This window comes from Rutidosis leptorrhynchoides, chromosome 1 (genome assembly GCF_046630445.1).
Source record: "Rutidosis leptorrhynchoides isolate AG116_Rl617_1_P2 chromosome 1, CSIRO_AGI_Rlap_v1, whole genome shotgun sequence".
NCBI lineage: Eukaryota > Viridiplantae > Streptophyta > Magnoliopsida > Asterales > Asteraceae > Rutidosis > Rutidosis leptorrhynchoides.
Window position 1 is genome coordinate 215,627,077 of NC_092333.1, and position 23,924 is coordinate 215,651,000.

The 23,924-nt window shown below is 35.6% G+C and overlaps 2 protein-coding genes across 4 annotated transcripts; both read left to right on the forward strand.

Annotated features, from left to right (window-relative positions):
* The first annotated feature begins 7,081 nt into the window (after positions 1-7,081).
* Positions 7,082-8,201, forward strand: LOC139868208 (uncharacterized). The gene has a single exon (XM_071856538.1). The coding sequence runs from the start codon at positions 7,372-7,374 to the stop codon at positions 8,074-8,076; it is 705 nt and encodes a 234-aa protein (XP_071712639.1). The 5' UTR covers positions 7,082-7,371; the 3' UTR covers positions 8,077-8,201.
* A 1,233-nt stretch (positions 8,202-9,434) lies between these two features.
* Positions 9,435-15,194, forward strand: LOC139868211 (glucosidase 2 subunit beta-like). 3 transcript variants are annotated; one of them, XM_071856541.1, is made up of 15 exons: positions 9,435-9,681; positions 9,798-9,923; positions 10,417-10,512; positions 10,605-10,844; positions 11,004-11,200; positions 11,761-11,802; positions 12,024-12,330; positions 12,641-12,745; positions 12,832-12,933; positions 13,046-13,103; positions 13,232-13,300; positions 13,562-13,649; positions 13,782-13,843; positions 13,980-14,031; positions 14,486-15,191. In XM_071856541.1, exons 1-15 carry the CDS (start codon positions 9,591-9,593, stop codon positions 14,546-14,548), a joined length of 1,698 nt encoding a protein of 565 aa, XP_071712642.1. In that variant the 5' UTR covers positions 9,435-9,590; the 3' UTR covers positions 14,549-15,191. The 3 variants fall into 3 exon arrangements, with proteins under 3 accessions (XP_071712642.1, XP_071712646.1, XP_071712652.1); XM_071856551.1 differs by having other exon boundaries at positions 9,610-9,700; XM_071856545.1 differs by lacking the exon at positions 12,641-12,745 and having other exon boundaries at positions 14,486-15,194.
* Positions 15,195-23,924: the final 8,730 nt, after the last annotated feature.

A 23,924-nucleotide genomic window follows, 5' to 3' on the forward strand; every position in this document is an offset into this window, starting at 1 on the left:
TGACGGGGGTACCGCGAGACATTGCGGAACATAAATTGAATGTTAACCCATCACTCACGCCCGTTAGACAAAAGAAGCGGCATATGGCTCTTGAGGGCAGTGATTGGTTGTGCGCAGAAGTAGATAATCTTGTCAAAGCAAACATCATGCGGGAGGTGCGGTATCAGACATGGGTTGCTAATTATGTGTTAGTCAAAAAGGCTGATGGTAATTGGCGGATGTGCATTGATTTTAAAGACATTAATAAAGCGTGTCTTAAGGACAACTACCCTCTCCCGGAAATAGACTGGAAGGTGGAATCACTGTCAGGGTTCTGGTACAAGTGTTTTCTAGATGCATACAAGGGTTATCACCAAATCTTAATGGCTGCGGAAGATGAGGACAAGACTGCTTTTCATCCGCCGCAAGGTATTTACTGTTATACGAAGATGCCCTTCGGATTAAAAAACGCAGGCGCAACCTATCAGCGCGTAATTAATGCGGCATTCAAACACCAAATTGGTAGGAATCTTGAAGCGTACGTTGACGACTTGGTAATTAAGAGCAACACTGAAGAAGAAATGCTCGCGGACATCCTAGAAACGTTTGCGTCTCTACGCAGGATAAACATGAAGCTTAACCCGCTCAAATGTAGTTTTGGGGAAGAGGAAGGCAAGTTTCTAGGTCATGTGGTGACAGCGCGGGGAATCAAGGCGAATCCCAAAAAGATTGAAGCCATTGATAGTTTGCCATCTTCGAGGACAAAGAAAGACGTGCAGAGTCTAACCGGGAAGCTTGCGGCGATCACGCAGTTTTTGTCGAAAGCCGTTGAGCGACAATTGCCATTCTTCAATACTTTGAAGAATTGTTTAAAGAAAAAAGACTTTGTATGGACTCAAGAAGCAGAATCAGCCTTCCAGGAGATGAAAAAGGTGCCGCAGAATTACCAACACTCGCGGCGCCAGTAACAGGAGAAACGCTTACGCTGTACCTTGCGGCATCAAAAGAAGCAGTCAGCTCAGTTCTTATCACAGATCGCGGAAAGGTAATCTACTTTTATTTACATTATTCATTTCGCAGAAATTTAACACTGAGGTTTTCTCAGACGCAAATTCCGGTCTACTTCGTGAGCAAGACGCTGACATCAAGCAAAGTAAACTATTCACCAACAGAAAAGCTAGTATATGCGTTAGTCCATACGGCGCGGCGTTTGCGCCGATATTTTCAAGCACATCCAATTGTGGTTCTAACTGATCAACCGATCAAACAGGTTGGTACATGCCTAATTTGCGGCAATGTCCGGGGTTACCGCATTGATTAACGCAATCATTTTTCTTTCAGGTGTTATACAAGCCTGAGATTTCTGGCCGAATGGCTAAATGGGCAGTTGAGTTAGGAGAACATGAAATAAACTTTTCTTCGCGCAGCGCGGTTAAGGGTCAAATACTTGCGGATTACCTTGAAGAGTTACCCGCGGATGTTGAAGCATCTGCAGAACATCAGGACACGCCTGTGCCACCTTTGTCACCATGGGAGCTATACACCGATGGTGCGTGCAGCGCCACTGGCGCAGGTGCAGGTGTAATTTTAACTGGCCCAGATGGCGAAGAGCATACTTATGCGCTGCAGTTTAATTTTGCTGTCACGAACAACGAGGCAGAATACGAGGCTTTGTTAGCAGAAATGCGTATTGCGCATAAATTAAATGTTAAAATTCTGCACGCTTACGTGGATTCAAAGCTGGTATGCAGCCAAGTCAGCGGAGACTTCGAAGCACACGACATAGCCATGCAGCAGTATTTATTGCTTATTCATAACCTCGCTGACCACTTTGAAGCTTTTCAAATCTCCCACGTCATGCGGGGGCAAAATAAGAAGGCGGATGCGCTCAGTAAATTGGCTGCTTTGGCCTTTGATCATCTGGGAAAGAAAGTTCTTATAGAAGAACTGCATGCGAAATCAATTATTATGATGCCTTTAGTGGCACCTGTTGAGGAATCCAGCTCAACATGGATGACACCTATTATTGCTTTCCTGCGAGACGGTACCTCACCTGCGGATTCCGTTGATGCAAAGAAAGTCCGCACTAAGGCACCACTGTACGCCCTTGAGGGTGACGTCCTATATCGAAAAAATTATTTGGGACCGCACCTAAGGTGTATTGGTCCGAAAGAGGCGGAGGAGGTTATACGCGAGGTGCATGAAGGTGCATGCGCTCTTCATTCGGGGCACAGGTCTATTGTGTCAAAAATTATGCGGCTAGGTTATTATTGGCCCACTATGTACGCAGATACCGCGCGAATAGTGAAGCAGTAGGAATCTTGTCAAATACATGCACCTATCAGCAGGGCACCTGCGCATCCTATGATACCAGTCTCCTCACCATGGTCATTCCGTAAATGGACAATTGACATAGTCGGACCATTTCTAAAAGGCCGAGGTAATATTCTCATTTATTTTATACCATATGCTATTTACGCCGGTATCTTACGCATACTCTGCACACGCGGGAAACATCAAATTCTTAATTGTTGCAATCGACTATTTCACGAAATGGGTTGAAGCACGACCACTGGCAACAATATCAGGAAAAAGGGTGCGTAATTTTGTATGGGAAGACATCATTTGTCGATTCGGTATACCAAACGAAATTTTTAGTGATAATGGTACGCAGTTTGCGGGAGATCCTTTACGCAGCTGGTGCGCGGAGCTTAATATTAAGCAAACTTTTACATCCGTCGCGCATTCGCAGGCGATTGGCCAGTGTGAAGTCACCAACCGGGACATAGTGGCTGGAATCAAAGCTAGGTTGGGCCATGGTAGAGTCGGTTGGGTGGACGAACTGCCAAAGGTTTTATGGGCGCATAGAACAACACCAAAAGCAAGCACTGGTGAAACTCCGTTCAGTTTGGTCTACGGGTCAGAGGGTGTTGTGCCCACAGAAATTGGGGTACCAACGTTCCGCATACAGAATTTTGAAGAGCAAAATAACTCAGAAGCTTTGCGGGAAAATCTTAACTTGCTGGAAGAACGCAGACTCTCTGCGGCGATAAACGAAGCCAATAACAAGCAGAAAATTGCAAAGTACTACGATCAGCGTGTGCGTTCGCGCTCTTTTAAGTGTGAGGACTTAGTTTGGCGTCAGAATGACGCAAGTTATGCGGAGGATACTGGGAAATTGGGCTCCCGTTGGGAAGGTCCATACAGGGTAGCAAAAGCAAGCAGCACCGGGGCATACCATCTCGAGACGTTGGATGGCAAACCTGTGAAACGCACTTGGCACGCGACATTGTTGAAAAAATGTTATATGTAGCTGGGTGGACCTGATCACTCCTATTTATTTCAGCACATTTTCTATGTATTTTCCGTCCGTTTGGATGTGTCGCGGTTGTAATCATGATTAATGCCAATTAAATATTTACTCACGCATACTTTTGTTGTTTATCTCTTTCTTTTTGTATGCGGTTCTTGCTTACTTAAGGGGTGTCCTCTAGCCCCCGTGCGGCAGAAGCCTGTTTGGTTACAAGGCTAGACATTAATGGCAGATGAAGGGAATTGGTTTTTCCCTAGCCAAGCGCCACGCAGACTAGATGGCTTCCAAGTCGACTTAAAAATACAAGCATTGGTTTGCTTGTGCGTAATTACTTTCGCATTGGTTTGCGTGAGGAACTCTTAAGCATAAAAGCATTGGTTTGTTTTTAGTTGCGTTGCTTACCATACAGCTAAAGTGCACCCCTAGTACATGACAAAGCAATAACGCAGTAGCTTTTGAGTCTAAGTTGTTCAAGGTACAATTGCTAAAGTATTGGTTTATTTTGCGCAGTACCTGCACATACGCATAAGTTTTGGTTAACTATGCGCATGGGCATGCGGTTAATTCTTTGTTTTGATTCGCCATATATAAACAAATTAATACACTACGCATGCATAACACGATCATATATACATAAAGTAACGTTATTACATATGATAATTGTTTCGAACTCCTGCCCATCACGGGACTTAAGGCCCAAAAATTGTATTTACAATTGCCTGCCTAAGCATAGGACTTACGGCGCGAACTATTACAACAACCTAATAATCCTCCCTGAGGAACCCATCAATCGACATGTTCGGGTCCGCAGCAAACGCATTAATTAGGGGGATCGGGATGGCTTCGATGGCTTCTTCCGCTTCCATGAGCACCGCAGCCGTACCCTCCTTCAATTTTTTCTGCACGACGTCGGGGTACGGCGGTGTGAGACCGCAGGCTTGGATCACCTCTAGCACCGCCTTATTGATTTCGTGGTCTTTAACCGCGTCAACATAGGCGTTAAACTTTTTGGACACGGGCCCGGAATCTATCACCTTCTGCGCAATGGTAGGAAGGGCGGTGCGAAGCTTTGTCAAGTCCGCCTCTGCCAGCTCGCGGCCAGTCACCGCGTCATCCTTCTCCCTGGTAACCTTTTCGAACTCCATCCGCAGGCGCTCCGCCTCCCCCTTGGACTGGTCAACCGCCCCAACCAGCTCGCGATTTTTCTTTCTCTCTTCAATCAATGCGGTTTTGGTTTCCGTCGCAGTTAACTCTACCGCCTTGCGCGCTTCTTCTGCAGCGTCCCTGTCTTTCTTAACCTGATCAACCCCCGCTTGCAGCAGCCCTAATTCTGTTTCTTTGCGCAGGGCCATCTGATATATATTTGTGGAGCGGCGGGCTTGATTCGCAAACATACCGAAGAACACCAGGCCGTTCTGGATAAAGGCATTTTGCGCCTGGTTGAACGGTAGCGCGGCTAGCTGCTCGCGGAATTCAGCATGAAAAATTTATTGCAGAAACTCTGCTTGCTCTGCGGCATTTTCGACAGAGGATTGAGTGAGTTGGTTGAGGTTGGCAAGGCGGAAGCTACCGCGAGGAGGAGTTGGTGTGGAGTCTGAATCCAGATGTATCGCCTTATCTCTCGATTCCGCGGTGGCTTCAAGCTCAGGATTGACCCGCGGTGGGGTGTAATGCGTCTCCTCAACATGCTCTGCGTATTAGTAAATGGTTAAATTAATGCAAACTTAAGTATGCGGAATGCGCGCAGGGGGGAATTCTTACCAGAAGGTGGGGGAGGTAGATCCGCAGAACGGGGTTCAATGGGAACGAAGTTGTCGTTCCGCCTGTCCTCCCTCTGTTTGGGAGTGAGTTTCTTCTTCTGTTGGGGTTGGGAGGCTTCGGCGGCCTTGCGCTTATTACCCAAGGTGGCAGGTGCGTGCTCCACATTCTCGCCAGTTTTCTCCTTCTCCAACTGCTGGTTCACATCCTGCTTGCGGAAAGAGATGCCCGCGATCTCCTCCGCAGTCAGTACTTTCTTCATCTTCATCTCTGCAAACATGCACGCATGCGTTAGAACATATAAATAGCAAACTGTTGTTAGTACGTGATTATACTATTCCTACCCTTTCCATCCGGTCCGACTATGGCTGGACGCACATCCTCCCATGGCCAGTGTGCGGATATCTTCTCTAGCCGCAACATCACGTTCCCGTATGACCGGTGCACCAGCTGTGCGTTAGCGCACTCCGCTAACAGCTTTGTTTCCTCGTCATCAAGGACCGGGGTTTTGTTCACATCCTTCTCCACCTTCTCGCACCATATAAGCGGTTGCGGAAAATTGGTGCCAACTACAGTTTGGTCAATGAAGAAGAAAGTTTCTTTCCAGTTACCCGCATTCTACTTTGGGGTTTTGGTTAAATTTTGTCGGACAAAGAAGGTGAACCAGGATTTGTGGTGATTGGCTAAGCGGTATAGATGACAGAAAACTTTAACCAACGGTACCTTATCGAGTGCGACGCACCACATCTCAAACAGAACTATTTTGCCTATGGCATAAGGGTGTAGTTGCCCTAATCCTACTCTGAAGTGATCTAATACGCCTAGGAAGAAGTCGGAGGGGGGAACCCTAAAGATGCCATGCTTGAACGCATGTTCGTAGATGGCCACCTTCTTCTCCGGTGGCTCGTGAGCACGTTGATTGGGCAGGGGTGGCACCGGATTGTACTTTGCTAACGGTTGGTATTGTTTAACTAAGTGATCAATGTGTTTCTGCTCTATAATCTATCTAACACTATCTACATAGGTCTCGTTAGCCTTAGTCATTTTCTATAAAGTGATTGGAGAATTACTAACCTTTAGACGGTGACCGGAGTATTTAGGATTTGATCGGAATTGAATATAGCAGCGTATTGGGGAAGCTTGAAGCAGAAAAATAGAAATGTGTGTGAATTGGGGCTATTTATAGTGAAGATTTGGAGTCATGGGGTGGAATGGTGTGATCGTGGCTGTACACGTGTTACGCGATCAACAGGTGGCATTTTAAGTGCGCGCGTGGATGTCAGTTGGGTATGGTTACCTATGAGCGAGTGGCTGACACGCGCCTGCCAACTGCCACTTTACGTCTTATCAGCCGAATGGGCTTCTGCGACCAGGGGCGGAACTTAGTTATATCCGGAGGGGGTGCCCGCCCCCTCCGGATTTGAAAAAAAAAAAAAATTTTATACTAGAAATTTTTTTTTTACTAACAAATAAGGTTTTTTTTAGTGTTTACCCTCCTGGCATTGAAACTTTTATTAAATTTTTACATTCGCCCCACCTGTGTCCGGGTTCAAGTTCCGCCACTGTCTGCGACAGTGACAGGCATTAAATGACCTCGAAACGCACGCGGAAAATTAAATGCTAGCCGTTTTCTTGTTTTTTCTTCGCTTAATAGTTTGACATCATATGTCTTGCGCCATATAACATCAAACTGGAGGGACATAATGATACCGCAATCCGCATGCGCACCCCATATTACACTGCACCTTTCGAACAAGCTACTCACCAGTTCAACGGACGTAGAAGTCAGATTAGGTAACAATATTAAAGTTAACCCCTTCGTCACTTCATTGACATCCAATCAAAATCAAATTGGAACGATAATGTTTTTTTTTATGACCTTGATAAATCAAGAAACAGTCAATATTATAATTCAAGGACTAAAACTGTAAAAAATCCATTACAAGGGGCCGAAGATTCAAATTAAACAAAATAAATACTCCGTAACCCATTGTTGAATATTCATAGCCATATTTATTTATCTATCATCATTTTTGTATTTTATTCATAAGTTTCTTCGTCATTAAATCACTACCTTTCTTTCAATCAAATTCAATCCACATAATTCACGGTTCACGTTATTTCACCTCAATTTCCGCTTATTCCAATCGCTCAATTTCATCTTCAACCTAATTCATAACGCATCGATTTCGTCAGATCATGACGAATTGGTACATGTTCATCTTCAACCTAATTCATTGATTTCAATTCAATTAGTTTAAATTAGGTCAATTCGAAATCGCATATTAAGGTTCGTGGTTAATCAATATCAAATTGATAATATGAGATTGCCGGTGGTTGATTGCCGTAGTTTGATTGAATTTTGTCGAGCTTTTGAACAACACAAAAATATGACACCAATAGTCAACAACAAAAACGATCATCATCAATCAAGGAATAATAAGAAGTATATGAACAATTCGAATTCGATTAATCCGTTGTATCATCCGTTTTGTGATAGATCTCCATTTGCAGCTTTAGATATATTTATATTGATTATTGTATTAGGATCACTTGGATTCTTAATCGTGCCGTATTTAAGCACGATTTATCGCGAATCAGTCGATATTATGCCTTTAGTTATTGAAGTAATTGGGGATATAATATCTGATGCACCAACTGCTTATCTGATTGGTTTAGTTGCTGCAGTTAGTGGAGTGATAGCTACTATTGCAGCTTGGGAGATACTCGAATTGAAATCGAGAAAATGTGGGAAAATCAATTGTAAAGGGTTGAGTAAAGCGGTTGAATTCGATATACAACTTGAATCTGAAGAGTGTGTGAAGTATTCATCGATAGTTCGGGAACGCGAGTATGGTGTGAAGCCGTTGGAATTGGGGAAGGATCATAAGGAGTTGGAAGCGGAGTTGAAGAAAATGGCGCCGTTAAATGGACGTACGGTTCTTATTTTTCGAGCAGCGTGTGGATGTCCAGCTGGAAGATTGGAAGTATGGGGAGCTAAGCGAGTTCGTAGGATCAAGAAATGAGTTAACTTGATTCGATTATCGTTAGATAGAATAAAGATGATTAAACTGATGTTACTATTGTTGTTATTTAAGACTGCTTGTTCTGTCACATATACATAATAATGGATCATTGCATCTTTTAGTTATATGATCAGTTAAGTTATACTTTCTATATTATGTTCCTCAATCTGTAATCTTGGTTGTAGCCGATTGTAGATTGTGTATGAAAGTGGTTATGTGTTAAAACAGTAATTAGTTGCTTTTACCTAATTTTTATGCAGATTTACTCTTTATAACTTGACACTACTTGTTGTATGCACTTACGGAGTATAATTTTTTAAAGGCGTTTTGTTAAATCTTGTCTATACGTTTGTTTATTGTTGATCAGCATCATCCTCATCAGTCTTGATAACATTTTCAGACTAATTGTTCATCGTATATGTTAAAATATAGAATGTGAAACTTAAACATTCATTTTTAACTACAATTTGAAATTAATAAGCATCCAGCAAGGAATTAAAGCAAATTATGCAGGTTGACTAAGCCGAGTGTGTTAACAACTGATTTTACAACTGAAGTAGACTTTAACTAAAAAAGAGAGGAGAACTGTTGTCAAATAAATCACATTTTCTAATAGAATTGTAGCCGGAAATAAGGTTTTACGATAGCGTCAAGTACAAATGACGATCCCTTGCCTGCACTATTTTTTGGTTCGATATATGTTATATGGATCCATCCAAGAGAAGAGATTCAGCAGTGTTACAAACCGGTCAATGAATGTCAATCCAGAATTTAACGCGACGCCATATGGAATTTGAGATGTGGCAGGACATGAAGTAATCTCGTGATTCAACATTCACACTGAATAGTTGAGGTGTTGTACAACAAACATGGCATAATTTCTTAAACTTATTCTTATGGTGTGAAGCTAAACGCGCAATAAAAAGAAGTCATAAATCTGCCATCCATTGATATAAACTTATTAGACCATTTTTTTTTTATCCTGATAAGCGTGTTGGCGTGTTGCTGGGTAAGGGTGAGGTGCTTGATAGGTGTGATGGTAAACTAGCAAATAATGGATGGTGTGCCTCGTCGGCCGATGTCTAAACTATTTTTTAGCACGGTTCTCGTGCCTTTTTTTTTGTCTTTACGTGGGTGACTTCTTCTCTCCTCGCGCCACTGGCTTGTTCGGGCTCTACTTCGGATACAAGTAGTTACAGTAATAAAACTTAACTAAATAAATCAAGTGAAAATAGGAAGAAAAGTGCCCTTCAAGGAAAAAAGAAAATGGGAAGAAAAGAGGGTTACATGAATAGTTTCATTACAAAGAAGCTAACGACGTCGTTTTCCCACATTTGTAAACTCGGGTTTAAACCTGCGTTTACCACCGCAACACCACCGCTCCTACTCCTACTTCAATCAATTCAATACTTGCATCATTTTCCTACATATCGAAAATGTGCGAACAGCTTCAACACTAATTTTCACTAGCCGTTAAGTATTTTTATCTCGTGTTAGGGCACAATTTGATAAAAATGAAGATAAACACCTCAATTTTAATATTGATTTCAACTTTAGTTCTCAGATCGATCGCATCAAATAATCTGCTCGGAATTGCCCCACAAGGTCCATTACCAGTTCTAATGTGCGCCTGTTTTTATCTACATCTGTAGACCGTAATTATTGATATACATGTAGTATAATCTTATTTTCATTTATCTATCTATCTATTTATTTACCAGATGAGAAATATTACAAAGGATTATGGAGTTCTGGAATGATCAAATGTAAAGATGGATCTAAAACGTTTACAAAATCACAGTTTAACGATGATTTTTGCGATTGTTTTGACGGCAGTGATGAACCAGGTAATTACTAGCTTATCACATATTTCTGTACTCATTTTAATAAAAATGATGATGATGATGATGATGATGTTTTACTATTTTTGTGTAAGAAGTTTACTTTGTAAGCATGTGAAGATAGCATTTTTGCCTATTAATCTATTTATTTACTGTATAATTAGATAGAATATAACATACTTGGAGTATAAACATTATAGTTGTTACTTATGTACAGTAATACAATTGGATAAGGAGTGTTTAATTGACCTATCTATGAGCAAATCAATATTTGTATCTGATCCAGCAATGTCGAAAGTAATTTTCACGATTGCTTTGATGACACCGATGAGCTAGGTTTACCACATTATCATCTATTAAAATGAACTAAAGCTAGTGACCGAGTATTGTATATAATTGATAGTTGATACTTATTGGCTTATTGTGTTACTATTATAGAGTTTGTGTTTAATTGATGTATCTATAATGTTGAACGTAATTGCTCTTATTTACATTGCAGGAACATCTGCCTGTCCTACCGGGAAGTTCTATTGCCAAAATGCAGGACATAGTCCTGTTACTATATTTTCTTCTAGGATAAATGATGGTATATGTGGTAAGTAACTTGTTCTTTTTTTTTCATCATCACCAACAAATATCCATCTTCCTTTTATGTCATGTGAAAGTTTTACCTGGTTTGTTGAACAGATTGCTGTGATGGAAGTGATGAGTATGGTGGTCAAATCAGGTGCAAAAATACGTGTTGGGAGGCTGGAAAAGTTGCACGAGATATGTTAATGAAAAAGATCGCAACCTATCAAGAGGGTGTTGCCATAAGGAAACGTGAAATTGAACAAGCAAAAATTTCAGTTGCAAATGATGAGGCAGAGTTGTCAAAGCTGAAAAATGAGGAGAAAATTCTCAAGGGGATTGTCCAACCGCTTAAAGGTAACTTTTTCCATAAGTCTATATCAACATGATCAGATATCCAATCCAATGGCACCATTAGTATAGGGTGTACTTTTTATGCTTTGTAATGTATGCTATTCAAATATTTTAATAGGTTAGATGAATTTGATATGGCTTTTTGTGTCATTAACTGTCTAGAGCACAAGGAACGAATAGAGAAGGCAGTGGAGAAAGAACGCGTTCAGAAAGAAATAGTGGAGAAACAGAAAAAGGAAGCTGAAGAATCTGAATCAAAGCAGCTCAAAGTTGAAGAAAAAGTTGATGGTGTAGAACAACCACCTGCTAATAACAATGATGATAAATCTGCAATTCTTGATAACTTCCCTTCGGACCAGGTAGGAGCGGTTTGGCTTACTTATAGTGTTCACACACACTAACAAAAAAGTTTCATATAATCTTGTTGTCTAATTGTGTATAATAGTGGTGGCAAGATAGGCGGTCCGGGTATTGGGTCATAACAGGTGTATCTTTGGTATGGTTTGGGTTGAACCCAAACCCTTTCGTCAAACTATGTTAACTTCAGAATTGATAAGTGTGCCAAATATGATTACAGAACATATATTACTACAATAATAGTATAAATAGTAACCTTTTAACGCAAAAGATATTCGTCTTGGGGACTTTTGACCCTGGGAGTATGTCATGTGTTATTTACGATGGCATGTGCTTGGCACATGCCAAGCTTAGCCCCTTCTTCCACTACAGTATAAATAGAATGGTTATGGTTCATTTCTAATTATGCTTTGATTGTTAAGTGTGTGTTTATCACATTCTCTCCTATTTCATTTGTAATTGTGACTATGAGTTGGTGTTCATCAAAATGAAATAACACATGATAGAGTATTATCCTTAAGAGCTAATTAAAATTTTCAAATGTTATGATATCTCAATGTAGCATGATGTGAAGGAAGAGGAAGCATCTAAGATTGAAAATAAGGTACCTTAATATTTTTTTCTAGTTCGATCATAATAATTTTTCATATCTATTTATGTATTTGGTGATTCCACAAACTATGACAAATAGCTTACTTATTGAGTTTTTATTTTAAATGTTTTAATTCATATGAGGTTCCATATTTAAAATGTATCAAGTCATATGAAGTTTGATTCAATTCTGTATAGGTAGATATGAACTCATAAGTTATCAATCTTGTTCAGGGAGAAGTTGCAGACAAAGACATTTATTCATTATCAAGGGAGGATTTGGGCCGTGAAATCGGTTCACGTTGGACTGGGAAAAAACCTGAGCAGCAATATCATGCTGTCGATGATGTTAAAAATGACCACGAGGCTTCTAATAATGTGCATGACGAAGAAAATAATGGGTATGATACAGAAACTGATGATGATCATCAACATTATGATGATGACACTGATGAACATATGGATGATGTTGGAGATGAAGCTAATGATGAATTCGATTCTTCAAACACCTATGAACCAGATGAGGAAGTTGACATGTCAGGTGTGTAACAGTTGTTTGTGGTCCATATCTGTTTCATGAATTTAGTATATAAGTTTGTAGAGGTGGCAATTTCGACCCATCTACTTATCTAAGTTGCCTAAAATTGCATTGTTTATGCATACCGGCTCTTTTTTTTTTTTTTTTTGGTTTTTATAATTACAATATGAAATTTAATTATTAAGTTTGACAAGAAAGTACTTTCTGGTCAACCCTGTTTTGACTTGTTCTAAAATGATCCGTTTCTTATTTCAACCCATAGTGACCCATACCCAGCTCGCCTAACCCGTCCGCCTTTCCACCTATGTTTTAGATATGGAAATCGAAAGCAGCCCGTCATGGCTTGAAAAGATTCAAAGAACTGTGCGAAATTTTATGCAGGCTGTTAACCCGTTCCAGACCCCAGTGGATACATCTGGTAAATGTGGGTTCTTTAAGTATATATGTATATGTATATATAGCTTTAATTTTCCTGAATCAGTTATTTGTGTGTATGTTCTGTAGAAGCGGAAAATATACAAAAGGAATATGATGAGGCCAGCACGAAGTTATCTAAACTACAATCGAAGATAACTCGCTTAACGAAAAAACTAGGGAATGACTTTGGTATGTTTTCCCATTTGGTTTTGTAAAATAGCAGAAGTACATTAATTTTTTATTTTTATTTTCCTATTATGGAAGATGTATTTGCTTAAATGCCGTATCTTTAACATTGCAGGACCAGAGAAGGAATTCTATTCGTTATATGGTCAATGTTTTGAGAGCAAACAAAACAAGTTACAACCTAAGCAACATTTTTTTTTTTCTTCTATTGTCTTTTTTTCCTCTTTTTCTTTATTTGTGTATTATGTAAATCTTGTATCCTTAATGTGTCTGGTTTCTTTTTTGCATTCTGTCACTCCAGGTATGTTTATAAAGTTTGCGCTTTTAAACAAGCTACCCAGGAGGAAGGCTATAGCACAACACGGTTAGGGTATGTATCCACATTATGACCAAATCACTTGAACTCTATTTGTTTTTTGTTTTTATGTTTTTTTTGGTTTTTTTTTTTTTTTTTTATTTTTTTTTTTTTTTTTTTCCCAAGCTTGTTTCTTAAGAAGGCGAAATTTATTGATCGAATATTAATATCTTTTTGTTCTTTCACATGGACCATTTGGGATAAAACATTTCTAACCAAAAACTAGTCCATAAATCCTAATTCTGTAAACTTTTTTTCTGATTGGGTGAATAAAAGGAATTGGAAGAAATTTGACGACTCATACAATGTCATGCTCTTCTCAAATGGTGACAATTGCTGGAATGGTCCTGATAGAAGTTTAAAGGTATCATATACTTCATTGCGTCATATTAAATGCTCATGCTTTCCTACAAATCAGATTGGTTCATTGTATAATGTAATCTTTTGTTTCATTTATGAACTTACATTTATCTGATCTTTTATCAATCCATCACAGGTCAGTTTACGATGTGGATTGAAAGTCGAGCTTGCTGATGTAGATGAACCAAGCCGCTGCGAGTAAGTCCCTCCCAAGTCCCATCTACTTGTTTTCACCATAGGGCATCGTGTGTTGGATGTGGCTCAATATTATGTGTTGTATGTGATTATGATCCAACAACATGGAGTCGTCTTAATCATTATTTTTTCATGGCAGATATGCAGCAACTTTAACTACCCCAGCTCTTTGCCTTGAAGGAAAACTCAAGGTATCATTCACCCTTATTTCACTATTTCTGCATACTATATTCAAGCTTCTATTCATTGTCAAAATGGGTGGGTCTGGCTGGGTGGGCTCATTCAATAATGGGTTACTTCTTGTAGGAGATGAAATAGACCTGGTTGATTCAAAACTCTATGTGTCCACTTTGGAAATATAAATATGTAAAACATTATTACAGAGAGTATTTTATTAGAACACACACACACATACACACACACAAAAAAAAAAAAGATTAATTTTTAGAATATTGCAATCTAGTTGTTTGTATACGTATTGGAGACCTTCCACCCGTTGCCTTCTAGCTTTATTATTCTGTTTATTATTTTTCTGTTACATGTTAAAAACAAAACATAACTGAATCGACCTCTTCACAAGTAAGATAGTTGAAATTGCCTCTCTATCTCTAACCATGTATTCGAATGGCTGACAAAATGTTACAGGAACTCGAGGCTGAACTAGAAGTTTTAAACAGCCAACTACCTGAATTTCATGATGAGTTGTAAATTTTGCTTCTAACAATCAACACCTAAGCCTTTAGAGCAAGTGATCCTGGTGAACGTGATAGTCTACTTCGTTTTTGTCAAGTGTTTAAAAGGTTGGTTCATGTAGTTTTTAGCAAAAAAATAGTCTGTGTGTATGCGATGGATGAAAAAAAGCTCGTTAGCGTTATTCTTTTTTTCATTTTCGTCTTAAGTTTATGCTAAAAGAAGAATTAATACAACACTTCATTGAGACATGGAGTTGAAGCGTGTAAGCAGGAATATTATAGCTCTAATTTTGCTTCACGGAGACTTGGACTTCTTGCGAGTTTTTCCACGGAAGTTCAAATACAAGAATATGTTACAGCCTTACAGGAGAATCGTGCTCTTCTATAATATTTGATCAGATGTCTATCTTTAGTTCCATTACCCAATAGCTTTCCGTGACTATATTCCATTCTAATGTTTTGATGAAAGAAACATGTAAAAGATTGTGTATACGAAGAAAACAATAAATAGAATCTCACTACAAATGGAGCACTAAGACCATTAATAGTAGAGCGTGATCACCTAGTATCCCCACCATCACGCCTCCATCAATCCACTATGGGGCGTGATGGACGTAAAAAATATCTGAGACCATATATAATGGTGATGGGGTGATGGGGGGTTTTTGTGGGGTATAGTGTGATGAGTTGGCAAATGTGATGAGGTGATTGCGTGATGAAGGTTGTAGTGGTAGACGTGATGGGTTAAATTGGTCTCACATTTTTAATTTTTTTCATTTTATTTAATAAGTTATTGTATTCATTATTTTGTTTATTAACTAATTAACTAAACATATATCATACGTATGTATATTCATTTTTTAAAATTGTATCTACAAAAACAAGTTTTAACGAATATAAGTTCAAAATAAAATAGAAGAAAACTTGAGGGACTATAAATTAATAGAAAACTTTGTAAACTTATTAATAAATCAGGGACTGAAGCTGTACACTGTGTAACTTATCATTTTCATCATTTGTACTCTGTAAACTTAAAACAAGATCTGAAGTCATCGATTGAAAAGGAAGAAAAAATATGAGTCATCCATGGCTTTTAAATTAGAAAAAAAAAAAAAAAAGAAACAAGATAGGTGATGTGTTCAGTTATGATTGGAGACAAAATCAAACACGCCTAGTTTTTTTCCCGTGAACAAAGCATCACGCTGGAAATTTTTTTGATGGATGGCGCTGCATTGTGGCGTGATCAAGAGGTGATGGACCGAAATTTGGTGCAATCACGTTGTGTTATTCAAGGTCTGACGTGATCAATATACATCAAATGGAAGAAAATTGGGGGGATAAATTTTAACCAATCACAGTTTAGATAAATTCTTTTATAATTTAATTAAATTAATTAAAATAATAATATAACTCCATCACACAACTATTATCCCATACCACTGCAAACTCCATAACGCAATCACACCATCACCTTTGCCAAATCACCACTATACCCCACAAAAACACTCATCACACCCCATCACTCTCATCACCACTAATAATAGTCTAAAGGACTTCAGACGTAGGATACAAACACATAAATCTCACATGCATCATATTTCTTGAATTTACAAGTGTAGCAGTGAGCAAAACGCACAAGGAGTAATTATACGCAAATAGTGTCCTAGGTAGGACTCGAATCCATGACATCAAAATCAGAGGGTTCCTTGATACCGCTAGGCTAAACACCATTTGGTCATTTAATCTTGGCGTTAAGTGCTATCTTTTAAATTCTAAACTATCATTTTAGTTTTGAACTTTTCAATCAAACATCCAGTGCGAATCTATGTGTTGACCCGTGGGGTCATACCATTTAAATTATATAAGACACCACTAAATTTAATTGTAGTACCCTATATATTTTTCAAATCTATAATTTTTCCTTTTAAATTGTACTCCATCCGTCCCATATTAATAGTTCACAAATAAAAAATACACCGTTTAAGAAAATGTCATAAAAGTATTGTACTTTCTATTTACTTTTCAGTTTTACCTTTACCTTTCTTTCCGCTTTAATCCTATCCACATATATTAAGGGCATAATAGAACTAGCCACCCGAGCTAACGCTCATGTACAAAAACTAAGAAACAAATTAAGAAATCTTCCAGTCCGATTTAAGCCGCATCGTCTGGGGTGTCATCTTCCAAGCAATAGACATTAATTTCATTCGAAATGTGGAGTAAACAATCTTGTAAACTTGCTCAGCCGATCTTTTTTTCTTCTCGAATAGCCTATTATTTCGTTCCTGCCACAACCCATAAACACTAGCTGCAAAAAGAAGCTTAATAACTATAATATGTGCAATCCGTCTCTTAGCAAATGGGCTAACCAGAAGCATAAAGTCTCGCCAAGAGTCGCTGAAGATCGGAAATTCCATATGTTGTTTAACTCGGTTCCATACCTGGCTAGAAAAATTACACTAAAAAAACAAATGATTATGAGAGTCTTGAACTTGCTCACAAAGCGAACACACCATACTGCAATTCGAATTAATCTCCCAAGTTTTCATCTTATCTTGAGTTTTGAGCTTTTCACGCATTAACAACCACATCACAAATGCATGTTTCGGGATATTTTGCGAGAACCACACAACCGAAACCCATGCAACCTGCAATGCTTTACTTCGAACAAAATCCCACACAGCGTTAACCGAGAACTCTTGTTTAGACCCTTCAAAATCTTGCCACAATATCAAGTCATGATCATCTAGTAATACATGCACATTCGCTAACAGAAGTTGAGGGTACTGGTCAGTCCAATTCGCGGGCCAGGCCATATGGTTATGCAGCATCATATCTTTAACAGAAAAAGATGGGTCAAACCTGTGACGACCCGGGAATTTTCGACTAAATTTAAACTTAATCTTTATATGATTTCGATACGATGAGCAAAGTATGTAATGTTGAGTCTAGATAATTTTTAAACGATGTTCATATATTCAATTTGACCTTCGACTGCTCTTGACGATTCACGAACAATTAATTGTAATTAGAGATGTGTGTATGTATATATAAATAATAATTCGAAATATGATTTGAAATATTATACGTGTTGTTATTAAAAATTAATAAAATAAAAATAGGATATTATAATAATTATTATTTAAAATATATCTCTATATATAAATAAAGTATATTAAAAATAAATATTAAATGATTGTAATACTCGTTTGATGTTTCGATTGATATTAAGCAAGTTAAATTCAAACTTATGTAATTTTAAAATAAACGGTGATACGAAAATAAGTTCTATAAATTTTAGGCTTATTAAAAATGTATTTAGGATCTAGTTAATAAATTTTAGCACTTTTTATATTTTACCCATAAATGAGAGGGACAGTTGATGTAATTTTTATTTAAAAATAAATGAACAAATTTTATACCATAATGACCAAAATAAATAAATTTAGTTAATTTAAAAATTTAGGATTTTTTTTCGAAGACTTTTATCCGTCATTGATTATCAATGGAGCACATATATCCTTACTTTAAAACGTCGGTACACGAAATTAAAATATGGAGGCTAATGTGATTTATTTGTACGTTCCATCTTTAGTTAAATTTAATTAATATATAATCACTATCATTGTTATATTAATATTAATATTCTACATAAAATATATATATATATATATATATATATATATATATATATATATATATATATATATATATATATTATACATGCATACTTCATGAAAATCCACACAAAATATCACCAACTTGTTATGTGATATGTGGTTATATCGTACAAGACCCACCCCACTATGATTTTGTCATGTTTCAATTATCAACCCACATATGCTTTGTATTTTCTTCTGTAACCCCACAATCAAAGATTTACAAATCATCTCCAATATCTTAACTACTACATCAACTATTTTTTTAACCAAAGACTACTGCTGCTTTTCTTTTTATGTTAGCTACTACTTGTGATCAAGTTGCAACCCCGAAATCACGGAGAGTTTTATTTTTATCTCTCTTTCTTGTTCGACTAAGAAATAGAACCGAATACCCCAACACCCGCTAATTTCATTTCCTCTTCTACCTTCGTTGACAACCATCACGGTCCATCTTTTTCTGCTGCAACTAAGATCAAACACACCCTCGCTATCATTGCAGTAGCTACTGCTGCAGTTATCCACCGTAGCACCACCATCCACCGAAACCCATTTAACCACCACTACAACCATATCCCTACCACTCTCTTTCTCTTTTCTTTTCGGATGTGAACAACTAAAACCATGAGCCACCACCATCACCATTATAAACCATGCCTGCTACTGTCGTGATTCATGTTCTATTCAGTTGTAAATTCACCACCATTTGCTACTATGATGCTATTATTTTACTGCTGCTACCACTGTTGCATCCCTCTCCAAGAACGAAACAAAACAACTACACAAACCACTTTAATATGCTTCTACTTCCTTTTCTGATTACGAAATCTCGGGACCATTAATATATTGTTGCTGCGTTTCTGTTTACCACTTTAGTTAACGAACAAACATCACCTAATGATTATTGCTTTTCAGTTTTATAAACCATTGAATCTGCATCAATATATTTTGGGTACCTTTTTCTTTTTGGCCGACACTAACTAAACAAGATGCCCCACTTGTGCAACATATGATTAAATTACATCGACTATAGTTTCTATCATTATCAAACTCCTTTAACTTTTGTCTATTGGGTCGATGAGATGATGATGATATTAGATGTAATGAGACGATAATGATGTGGTCAGAAGGATGATAACGATATATAAAAAAATTCATTAATGTCGTGATAATGGAATGAAGATGATTATCGTAATTGTATGATGTTTATGTATACGGGGTATATAATGGTGATCATGGGTTTATATGATGAAGAGGATAACGAATGATGATGATATGGTTATGGTGTCACGATTAAAATGATGATGATGATGATGATAAAGGTGTATGATGATGATGATGAATGTCACGATGGTATGAAGACGACGAAGTAATAATGACGATGATGATGATATGGGTTATGTGATGATGATCATGATGTAGATGATGATGATGTGGTTAACCTATGATGATGATGATATTACCGAATAATGAGGATGATGGTATATCCATTTTATCATTTTATAATTATTATTTTTATTATTATTATTATTATTATTATTATTATTATTATTATTATTATTATTATTATTATTATTATTATTATTATTATTATTATTATTATTATTATTATTATTATTGTTGTTGTTGTTGTTGTTATCATTATGATTATTATGATTAAAATTAGGATTTTGAAAAGATAAATATAATCTTAAAAAGGTTAAGATTTATATTAAATAATAAGAACAATGATAAAATGTGATCTTTATAAATGTTATAATGATATTAGTATTAAGTTGATAAGGTGAAAGTATTATGGTATAATATTAAGATTTCGATATAATAAGAAGATTAAGATATAAAAGATGATTATGATTATAAAGGTTGATAAAAAAAAAGATTCACTATGTTAATAAATCATCAAATTTAAGACTGTATATGAGAACTCTCAATTTGAATATAAACGTGCAAAATGAATAAAAATGATGTAAGAATAATGATAAAAATAATGTAGAACGATGGAGATGATTAATGGTATAACTATTATTATTTTTATATTATTATTATTAGTATTATTTTTATTAATATTATTTTTATCATTACAATTACTATCATTATTAACATATATCATTACTATTATTATTAAGATAATTTATATCATTATTATTATTATTACTAATATTAATATTATTTTTATCATTATTATTAAAAACATCATTATCATTTATATTGTCATTGTTAGTAAAATTATCATTTTTATCAAAACTTTCATTATTATTGAAATTATCATTTCTACTAAAATTATTATTATTTCTATTATTATTATTATTATTATCATTATTATCATTATTATTATTATTATTATTATTATTATTATTATTATTATTATTGTTACAAATAAATATTACAATTATATAAATATTAAGTTTTAATATATTATATAATATTTTAGGCATTAATAGATAATATTTATAATAAATGATCTACATTAAAATACATTAAAGAATCTGATATAAATATTAATTATTATTTTAAAATATATAAAATAGCTATAATTAAATTATCTATTAATATAACATATAAAATATTAAAATAACAAGTATACTAATAATATTAGTATATAAACATGTTTACTTGTTATTATATGTTTTAATATATATAATTGATATAGGTTCGTGAATCCGAGGCCAACCCTGCATTGTTCAGTTGTTCAATGTCGTCATATGTATTTTTACTACAAAATACAGTATTGTGAGTTTCATTTGCTCTCTTTTTAAATGCTTTTGCAATATATATTTTTGGGACTGAGAATACATGCGCTGCTTTTATAAATGCTTTACGAAATAGACACAAGTTGTAACGTGCTCCCAATAGGGTCTGGAAGGAACGTCACTAATATCAAAACATACCAACATATTATAATAAACGAGAACAATACTAAATGATGAATTTAACTTTAATGAGTACGCAGCGGAAAATGAAATGTCGTTACAATGACAGGAATAACAATATCGTAAATGTTCACATGCAGAAGTAATAAATGCGATATCTCTTGATCCTATGTCCAAGTAGCATCACATAAGCGGTAAGTATAAGAGCTTGAATCAAACAGCACCTGAGACAAAACATGCTAAAGCGTCAACCAAAAAGGTTGAGTGAAGTTCATAGGTTTAACAAAAAGTTTGTCGTTGTTTTAGACCACAAGATTTAGTTTGTAAAGTTGATCTCCCGCAGGATCAAAAAGTTATGCCAATGCGTGATATTTAGACTAAACGTTCAAGTTTGCCCCATGACAAGTTGTGTCTGTCCTTGTCGGTTTAATTTCATTATTAAGTAATACAATGACTTGGTCAAATGTATCGGGGACGTTACTCCCGATAGGCCTACCCCCAATAATTAAGCATGCCGCAGCAATTAAAAATATCACTGTAGGGACTTAGTCAGACATAGCCGGGTATAGCATAGTTTAACAGTTTGGTACTTGTGTCTAAAGTGTAAAAAACAAAAACAGCATGTGTCTCACCCCAAGTAAAAGTAAGTACATTTGCTAGCAATTAAAGAGGGGCTATGAATTCACCTTAGTAAGTAGAGAGAGAGTTATTCCTCGGAATAAAGAGTTGAACGAGTGAGCAGGAAAATCAACCTATTGACACTTAAGAGTAGTTAAGTGTTTTGCCCATGTTTAAGTTTAAGTATGTGAGTTTGTTTTACTAAGTTTCTATTCCTAGTAAGTTACTATTTTTATAAAGTTTCTATTTTTAGAAAGTTTCTTATTTTACTAAGTTTCTATGACTAGAGAGTTTCTATTTTTATCAGTGTTTTCTATTTTAGGATACTTGTCGTATTAGATAAGCTTCCAATCACATCTTTCCCTTCGAATGGCTAATTTAGATCTAGGGGCTTGAGACATAGGACCCTTTAAATCGGAAATCCAAACCCTCTGCCTAGAATCTCATAGAAACCATTCGTCAAAAAAGTTCGAAGATCTATACATCTCTAATACATATCCCAAAATGTTTTTATGTTACAATATAAGTAGTAGGTTATAGGTGCTAGTAATAGTAATAGTGTATACATGTTATTTATTTTATTTTTAATTGCATATAATTTATAACATTATTTACATGTTTCGGTAAAAATAATAACCGAAGTAAAAAGTAAAAAGTAAAAAGTAAAAAAAATAAAAAGTAAGAAAAGAATACTTACTAGTAGTAATTCTTCAAAGAGAGAATGAGAGAAATTTTGGTGTGAGTTTGAATGAGAAATGAGGGGTATTTATACTTGAAAAAATTAGGTAAAAAGAATAAAATAATTAAAATAAAAAGAAATATTTTAATTCTTAATGGGATTTTAAAATTAAAAAATATTAAATTTTAGGTCATGGGATAATGCACAAAATAAAATAATAAAAGTAGTTTTTCCATTACAATTTTTAATTAAAAAGTAATTTATTTATTTATTTTTTTTTCATTTATTTTAAGGATTTTTTTTATATAAATAAACAAATTGATTTAATGCTTTTCCAAGAATATTTGTCAATAATATTTTATTTTTTATTTTTGTTTTATTTAATTAATAAATACAAATTTTGCATAAAAATAATAAATAATTCGGTATTTTGTATTTTTAATAATAATTATGATTTTAATTATTAAACTATAGTTTTAGTAAGTTTGTAAATATTATTACATTTATATATAATTGGATTTATTATATAGTTAAATATATAATACATTAACTAAATAATAAAAGTGATACAAAGTTTATATACTTAGTTAAATTATGTCAAATTATATAAATTAATAATATATTATTTATTTAAGCGTACATTGTTGACTAAAAATTACTATTCGGTCAATATTTAATTGTATATAACAACCCTTAATACATATAGTCAGACATATAACCCTAGGGTTAATTCAGTAATTTAGAAGTCGAAAAGTGAGGGTTGTTACAGTACCTCCCCGTTAATAAAAACTTTGTCCCGAAGTTTTAGGTAGACTTCTCGGATGCATCAGCGGTTGAGAAGAGATGGGGATATTTCTGTTTCATTTGGGCTTCACGTTCCCAGGTATGTTCGGGGTCTTGCGTGTTTTCCAAAGGATAGAATATTGTTTTGTTTCAAGCGTTTAAGTCATACAAACTATAATCTCTATAGATTCTTCTACGAAGTGCATTTTATCATTAATGCAGAGATCATTCAAAATGATGATGTTATGCAAGTCATTTCAGTAAATTGGATACATGAAATGTGTTATGAATAATATTGAGCTCATTTAAAACCTTGAGCGTTTATGCTGCAATATTAGGCAGACAAAACAGAGAGGAGTTCATGAAAATCATAGTCATGAAATTTGATAGAGATCGTCATTCTTTATAACAAGAATGATGAATTAGAGTTTTATCGACATTAAATAATATGGATAAAGTAATTCGATTATAGAAAGAGTATAAACGAAGCTATCGTAAAAGAGTAAATGAGAAAATTAAATGTTCGCCTTAACTTTTTACGTAGTTACGATTGATTTCCGGATTTCAAGGAATTAAAGAAATCTTCGAAATCTTTATAAGATTTGATTTTCCGGTAATTACGGAAATTAGGATTTTCTTTAATTAAATGCGGTGAATTACCTCGATTGCTGTGTCTGGAATTTTTGCTATAAATTAGCTTCTTCCGTTTCATTATCTTCACCACTTATATACTTTCTTTCTCAATTCATACTTCCAAAAGTTATGTTAATATGCTCAATCTAG